The 8,277-nt window shown below is 41.7% G+C and overlaps 1 protein-coding gene across 1 annotated transcript; it reads left to right on the top strand.

The window, feature by feature from the left end:
• The first annotated feature begins 1,954 nt into the window (after positions 1–1,954).
• On the top strand, positions 1,955–8,012 carry LOC144368368 (myomegalin-like). Its single transcript, XM_078027184.1, has 4 exons — positions 1,955–2,829; positions 3,788–3,931; positions 4,926–5,482; positions 7,052–8,012. Exons 1-3 carry the CDS (start codon positions 2,560–2,562, stop codon positions 5,076–5,078), a joined length of 567 nt encoding a protein of 188 aa, XP_077883310.1. The 5' UTR covers positions 1,955–2,559; the 3' UTR covers positions 5,079–5,482; positions 7,052–8,012.
• The last annotated feature ends 265 nt before the right edge of the window (positions 8,013–8,277 follow it).

The raw sequence follows: 8,277 nt of genomic DNA on the forward strand, positions 1-8,277 counted from the left end.
GAATGAATTCTTAAAAAGTTGTTAGGTGGACATATAAATATACCACAAGGACTCCACCTTTATGCATAGGTAGAAAGAAGCAATCAAATATAAATTAATAGATGAGCAAAAAAGAAGTCTAATAGAGTAGATGAAAGAGATTTGGGAAATGTTAGGGGGAATGGGAGAAAAAAGAGAGAGGGAAGGGGGCAATCATGAACTGAAGTCAAATTGCATGTGTGTATTTTTTTGACCGAATGAACCCACTACTATATATAACTACACAGTTCTAATTTTAAAAAAGAAATATAGGTAAGAAAATCATTATGAAACCTAAAAAGGCAAAAACAAATTTCTATGGAAGTTTGGCTATAGGTGGGAGACACATACTGGCCTGGAGCCTGTGTTTCCCAATGTCATTTATTGTAGGACAGGTTTTACTACATTTTTATATTTTACATGATCCAACTGACAAAGGGGAAACTGAGACATTAATAGACAAGCTGGGTTTACAGGGCTTAGAGACCTAATCAGGTGCTTGGCTTTTTAGTTGGTCTTCCTTCCACCTCACTAGGCTCCGTCTCAGCATCACAGACCTTCCACACTCTCTAGAAGGGCTTCCTTTTCTTCACCTAGGGGGACCTCAGTTTGTGGCACAATGCTCGTGTCCCTAAGGAAATCAGGGCTGTGGAAAAGTGCTGGGTGGAAGGCACACTTATTTCACGTGGTTGACATTCAGTCCTGCCCCAGTCTCTTGCCTGCCTGTTCAGATAAGCATGTTCACCAGATTTCTCTGGCTCTCTTCCATATCCAGCCTGTATCTTGCCTCCCTAGTTTTAATTTGAGTGTTAACAGAGGCCCCACTCCCCAGCCTCTTGACACAACATTCCACTCTGTGTCTTCTGTTTTGTCTTTTGGGGGGCACCAATTAATTCACCCTCTCCAATAACCTGCATGGCCATATCCTCAATCACTTCTGCTCAGATTCCTCTAAGTCTGAGCCTTGACATTCTCATGCCAGATATTCTTGGGTCATATTAATCCTTATTTTCTCTGGTTGCACTGAATACTCATTTTTCAGTTAATGTCCTCAAATGTCAGATGAAAGTGGACTATTTCATGGACTTTTTATTGTGGCCTGTAAGTAAGATATATCTGTAAACTGCTAAGCACAGTACCCAGCTGGCAGGAAGTGCTCAGCATACATTAGGTTGCTGCCTTGCCCTTTTGGAGCTGCCATGGTGGGTGTGGTGTTGAGTTTCCTCTTCACTTCCTCCTGACAGGGCTTCCCTGTCACTGTGTTCCCATGTACCAGCTGAGATGCAGCAGCATGGCTCAGTCCCTGCTCTTCCTCTTGTTCTCAGCTTCCAGAGGCCTGAACTGGAACCTGGCTATGACTCACTCTCCTCTTACCAGGAACTCCTTTTGTTGATAGTTTACATTTTGATCTACTTTTATAATACAGAGAATTTGAACCCAAGTTCTTCTGTGTATGCTAGACCTGCCACACTATATAGAGTGGTTTCTTTTTCTTCATTCTACCACTGAACTCTGCACCCCAGCCCTTGATAAATATTTTAACATATACATATTTCATATATATGCATATGTATGTGTATTTTATATATGTATGTGATTTTGTGCATATTTAAGTTTCAATACAAGGCATTGTACTAGAAAGCACATAGAAAATTATACTCAAAGTTGGTTTATGAAATTGTACCTAACAAGTTTTTACTGGAAGTTACATTCATGTGGAATATCCATCCATCAAACATTTTTTTTCTAAATAATAGAAACATATCAATCTGTTGACTTTTGCTTTTCTATGTGACATATATCGGCTAATGATATGAGAGGGAAGTCCTGGCACCTTAGATCTTGTGTGGTGAAGGCCAGACTGTGCATGATTTGGGGTGCAGGCTGTTTGTGATGTCCTTGACACTGGTTGTTTTTACTCCCTAGATTCAGGTATTTCCTCTGTATTTGGGGTGTTGGCATAGATTTTCTAACTCTGGTCCTCCACAGCTCTTCTTTCTCTTCTCCTGGCTCAGATACTGTCATTGTCACCAGGACAAATGGTATAAATATGACAACTAAAGGGCTTGGACACAATGAAGGAAAATTATTAATGCAAATATCTCCTGGTCCTCTGTAAGTGTGTCATGTGAATTTAGAAAATTTTCTGTGTGCGACATCCTTTTTCCTCACAGAGAAAGCATCTTCCATGTTCCTTGAGACTTCTGTGGCTGCCTTTCTTCTCATTCTTCTTCTTGCCACAGTTGTCCTATTGCTGTCTTTTGGTCATTGCCCTGTACACATTCTTATTCAGTTGTCTGTGCCTTTTCTATACAGAAAGCTTTCATGTTTATAATATTGTCCTGAATAGCCCACTTGTCAATGAAAACAAAATTTTTCTTCTGGAAAGTTTATCATTATGTAATGTTGTAAGAAAGATTATAAAAATAAAGAAACCAAAATGTGTCTATAGGCTTGAGCCACCCTGCATTTCTGAAGGCTGCCTTTCTTGACCCTGAGCTCTTTCACTGTCTCTGCACTGTGAGAACTGAGGATATTTTCATGAATAACAGCAGATCTTTATTATTGTGGCTTTCTTTTTCAGAGCTGGATTCAAATGATCCTTCAGGAATGAAGAACTCTCTGAAGCTAGAGGGTGATTCTATGGATGGCTCCTTCGCCAACAAGCATGGCCGCCACATCATAGGCCACATTGATGACTATACTGCTCTCAGAGATCAGATTGCGGAGGGGAAACAGCTGGTTGAACAGATCCAGTCTCTCCTGACACCCACATGCAACTTCCTGGGCCTTGATGCTCAGGGCTCAGAGGTAGTCACACCTGCAGCTCCTGCCTTCACTCTTTCTTTGTGCCCTTTGTCCTTAATTCTAGTTTCTTCTCCCTTATTTATTTTTGTGGCCTGCATCTCCCAATGACAGAGGAAGCATCTTCCAATTATTCTAGCCAAGCCCTTGCTTCCCTATCTCCTTATTCATTCTATGTTCTACTCTGTGGTATAGGAAACCAACTAGATATTCTGCCTCAGAGCCACAGAGATGTCTGTGCAGTGTTGCCACCATCCTCAGTAAAGTATTTGTTAAGAGTTGATGCCCATATGATGTTGAAATCAGCACAGTCTCATGGCTCATTATCTGTTACACTCATGCTGACCCATGTGGATTAAAATCTGTCAGGAGGACAGGTACTAAGGGATTCACATCCATAAAGGCCTTGTGTGTGGAAAGAGTAAGAATCTGGCAGTGGGAGGGAGGCAATCTGCAAATGCTTCTCAGAGTGCATCTGTGTTCAGAGACAACAAGGGCCAATGGCTGTGCTGTCTGAGCTATGAGAGACCCATGGATGTATAGACAGAGCCTTGCATCCAGGTAACCCCCACTTCAGGGCAAGATACATACCCCTATTCATAAACCAACTAATGGGCCACAAGCCCAATGTGAGAAGTCACCTCTTGTACCTCAAGTTCACTGGTGCAGAGGGGTCTTTTATTGTATGCAAGGAAGTTAAAAGGTCTGTAGAGGACATGACATGGGAATGAGCTGTGACAGCCTTATATAGGGTGTCCAGGTGAGGAGTCATTCCAGGTAAAAGGAGCCACACTTCAGTCCTGGGACCTCAAAGGGATGAGCTAGGGTTTTGCAGGTTCAAGCAGCCCATGCTTTGTGCCTCATCAACAAAGAAAGCTTGAGTCTTGTGCAGGGCTGCAATGTCGTGAGCCCTGTGATGTCTCAACTTCAGTGATGTCCATGGCTCCCTCCCACCTTTCCACAGGCACCAGGCAGCAAATGTTTCCATGAGCTAAGAAGCAGTGCTCATGCCCTGCAGCGCACCCTAGATGAGTCAGCCTCGCTCCTGACCATGTTCTGGAGAGCAGCTTTACCAAGTATCCATGGCCCTGGGCTGCCTGGCAAAGTGGTAAGAGGCCAGTGTTGTCTTCTGGTATAAGCCCTGCTCTTCTGCCCCATGAGATTCTGTATTCTCAGTTCCAGGGCTTTCTGAGGGTCAGGAGCTACACAGGTTGTTAGAATGTGCTGGATCTTAATGTAGCATCCTGGAGGGAGACCCCTGGTGGATGTTTTCATTGAAGCTCTGATTACCTTACTTTGTCCTCACACCCCAAACCCCAAGATAATAATTCAAAGAGAAGAAAAGGAAATGGAGAAGCACAGACATAGATGCCATGGTAATCTATAAATATCTGCTTCCAATAAATCTGAAGTTTGAACTAAAATTCAGGGGCCTTTGAAGCTTCTCCATTCCTCAGGGCTTCTTGGTCAAAAGATCAAAGGAAGTCACTGTGATCCTGCAGCTTCTTTCAGTCATGCTCCTAGAATCCCAACACACCTTTTATCTCTGTTTCAGTCTGGGGAAAAGGTAGAGCCCCTAAAGAATTGTCCTGCCTTGGTTGGACTAGAATCTGGATCCGCTCACTAGTTTTTATTTCCATATTAATGTAACTGGTATGTTTGGGGAAAAAACTATGCTAATTACAAGGAAGCACTTTACCATCTTCAGATTCGTACAGACATTTTGAAATGTGAACACTGTCATCAGGTAGCCCTGTGTCCCAGACATAGTATCTCTGAAATTCCAAGTCCAGCATGGATGGGAGAAGGGTGAGACAAAATTACTTCAAGGACTGATTTGGAGGTCTTGTTCACAGTTGGGAGTTGCTGTGGGTCTGGAGTCAGGGTCTCCTTGATCCTTGATTGGGGGCTTTCAGGTTCTCAACATTCCTACCTGTGGTCTTTTTCTCAACTGTTCTGAACTGAGGGATTGAGAAGCTATAATGAAGGGAACTCAGTCTGCTGAGAAGATTGGAGTTCTGCTTCTGATTGGTAGGAACCACAAAGAACTGGATACATTCGGTCTCCAAACTGTTGTCTGAGAGCTTGTCCTTCTTCCCCAGGATGAATCAATGGAAAGGGAGCTCCTGGATCTGCGAGCCCAAGTATCGAAACAGGAGAAGCTCCTTGAGAGCACAGCTGAGCGTCTGAAGACTGCTAACCAGCAGAAGGAGAACATGGAGCAGTTCATTGTCAGCCAGCGTAGGTGCCCCTGAGCTGTGGAGCAGCAGAGGAAAGGGCTTGTCTTGCAGATGTCCCACTTGTGCTGCAGATAAACAGTGACCACAGAGGCACTGGGAATGTTGGGAAGGGAGAGTCTGATGCACTGGGCCCAACCCTCCTGTGACATGAGCAGTTGTGGTTGCAGAAGGAGGGGGAGAAAAAGGGGTCAGCAAGAGGCCATGATTGAGGGGTGAGAAGAAAATGCTCTAGAAAATGCATGCCCAGCAAGTAGGGCCCAGCTGGAAATTCCTTCTCTCTGGGGCTCTTTTCTTCTTTCAGTGACCAGGACACATGATATTTTGAAGAAGGCAAGGACTAACTTGGAGCGAAAGCAACGATTCCATCTTACACAGTCACAGAGCCTGCTTCAAATACATCACCATCTGACATCAGCTCTGTAAGTGACCCTGACCTCCTTTACCTTCTAGGAGATATCAGGTTCACCACACAGGTCTTAGCTCCTGGATAGCCTCCTCTTAAGATTCCATCCCTTCACCCTCCTGCCCCCTCCGCTTTCTACCCTGTTATTATTCTCCTCTCCTCACCATCTCTCCCCTTTAGCCCAATTTTCTCTCCTTGATGTCAGTCAAGCAAGGAGCCAGAGAAATGCAGTTCAGTTGGTCCCTGAGGGAAGAAACTTTCAAAGTCTCTCTGTGAATTAGTTGTCTACCAAGAGATCTTGAGGCCATAAGTGCATTCTGGACTTTCCTGAACTACTTTATGAAAAACCAAATAAGGCATAACCTTATAAATTGACTTTAGTGCACAAAATTAGGTTAAGAACAGCATTTTATTTTAACATCTCATTTTCTTTAAAAAACATGAAGGAAGATCCATTTGGTCTCCTGGATATAAAAGAAAAAACTGATAATGAAAAAAAGATGTATGAAAGATGATATGTCATGAGCTTTGTAATGTTTTGAACAACCAATAAAAAAAAGAAAAGAAAAGAAAAAAATACACTTTAAGGGAAAAGTTTTAAAATATATATATATAGCAGATATTCTCTACTTTCACTTAAATGCTGTGCTAATAATTCCCTAGAAATCCTATTAAGAGAAAATTCATGTGTAACTGATTGTTTTAAATATGAGAAATTAAACCTTTAAACTTATATGGTAAACATCAGAGCAGTTGAGCATTCTAGGAATGTTCCTAAGTTGTACCCTGAGAGCCTTGACACCCATAGTGTGATCAAGCATGGGATGTATATTAACTAGCTCTTGTTTTCTAATTCCCTTTGGTTCTCCGAGAATTGCTTTCTTTCCTGAGCCTCTTAACACAACACTTAGAGGATTGGCTCTGTACAGCCTCTTCCTATCCCTGCCAAGTTAACCCACAGCCTCCAGTTCCTGCTGGCTCCCTCCAGTGTGCAGGCCACCCTCTTTTGTTCCAAATTTCTGGTCTCTAACTCCAGGCTAAATGTTAACTGGTTGTATGCCATTGGCTGGCCCCTTTGCCTCTGTGAGCTACTACCCTTCATCTGTTAAAGGTGGACCATCTCTGAGGTCCCTGCCAATTTGACTTCTCCTTATGAAAAATGAGACACACAATTAACAGGGGAACTTGCCCCAATATGTCCTCTTCAGTACAGGCTGTTTCTACATGTGCGTGTTTCATGCTTCATCCTTCTTTTCCTGGAATATGACAAGGCCTTTATTTTTCTTCAGACCACATAACATGTAGTATGAACTGGGTAATAAAAGGACAGTAGTAGGATCTGACCATATGACATGCAGTAGGGCTATGGCTGGGGCACCAGGGATTTGGGTGCACAGGGAAGCTTATCCTCTAAGCTGGAACCTGGAATCTCCTCCAGATCCAGTGCATCCCCTTGACTCATTCTTTTTACTACCTCCCACCATGTTTATGCCTTCCTGCATGCTTTGCCCTAATTCCAGTGTCTGGGCATCATAAGTGGGGTCTAACAGTTCCATCTGAACAGAATTCTTTTGTTTACTTGCAGGTGAAATCGTTAAGGGTCCTTCTGTGTGCTCCAGCATTGAGACCCTTGCCTTCCAGGAGCCACAAAAGAAGCAAAGCCACCACAGGTCCCTGCATTGACAGGTCACATGATTAGTGTACGCTCATCTTATGAAATGTGGCCTGTGTCACAGAGAGTGGGAGTGGACCTAGAAGAAAAATGCTCCAAAGACCAAACCACACATCAGAGGAAAAAAAAAAAAAAGTTCTATGGTTGTGGTCAATGTGCCCAGGATCCAGCAGCACAAACAACTAAGAAATAGTCCTTTCCCTTCCTTTCTCTTCCACCCCATCCAGAGACAACAAAGTCAAGATCTTCAGCTGACCTGCACACATCTTCAGGACACCATTCTGCACCTGGCCACTTGCTCATCTGCCTGCTATGGTGCTGCACTCTTTGTGATCCCACGTTAGTATATGCTACATTCATTGGCCCTGAACTCCATGTACATATCTACTCTAAGCAAATTCTTAATTATTATTAGAAATAAATTATTATTAGTGCTTCTCAAGTTGCATGATCAGAGTCAACACTGATTTTATCCTGTGTCTTTTTCTAATGTAAGCAGGTGGAATTATGAACTGCTTCATCAGCCTCCTATTGCTTTGATTTGTTGAATCTTTGTTATCTGTCATCTCAAAAGCATTTCCAATTTTCCTTGTAATGTTTTTCTTTACCCCATATGTATTTTTTATATAAAGTCTTTGCTTTATTTGAAACTTCTGTTGATCTTTCACTTATTTTTTATTGTTGACTCATAATTGAATTCTATGTTCAAATCATCTATTCTCAATAAATCCTTGAGGAAATTTTGAGTCTTGCTTTATGACTGCATTTGTTATCTTGCCTTCACTGCTTCGAAATATCTGAGATAAACTTTTTTTCCCTTGTACTTTTTCTATTTTCTATTATTGTATATTAAACTTATATGTTTCCAACTGTATATATGGCAGTGGATTTCCTTTAGTTATTGTCAACATTTCGCCATATAATGTTCTTTTTTACTAGGTCTATGTTCATTTTTCAAATATATTTTATATGTATTTTCACATGCATATTTTTAAATATTCATGTTATATATATATATATATATATATATATATATATATATATATATATATATATATATATAAATACCCTAACTTTAACCTTTACCCTACACAATATTTATTATTAATCCTAAATTTACCCCATTCCTAATCGAACAT

This window comes from Ictidomys tridecemlineatus, chromosome 11 (assembly GCF_052094955.1).
Source record: "Ictidomys tridecemlineatus isolate mIctTri1 chromosome 11, mIctTri1.hap1, whole genome shotgun sequence".
Taxonomy (NCBI): domain Eukaryota; kingdom Metazoa; phylum Chordata; class Mammalia; order Rodentia; family Sciuridae; genus Ictidomys; species Ictidomys tridecemlineatus.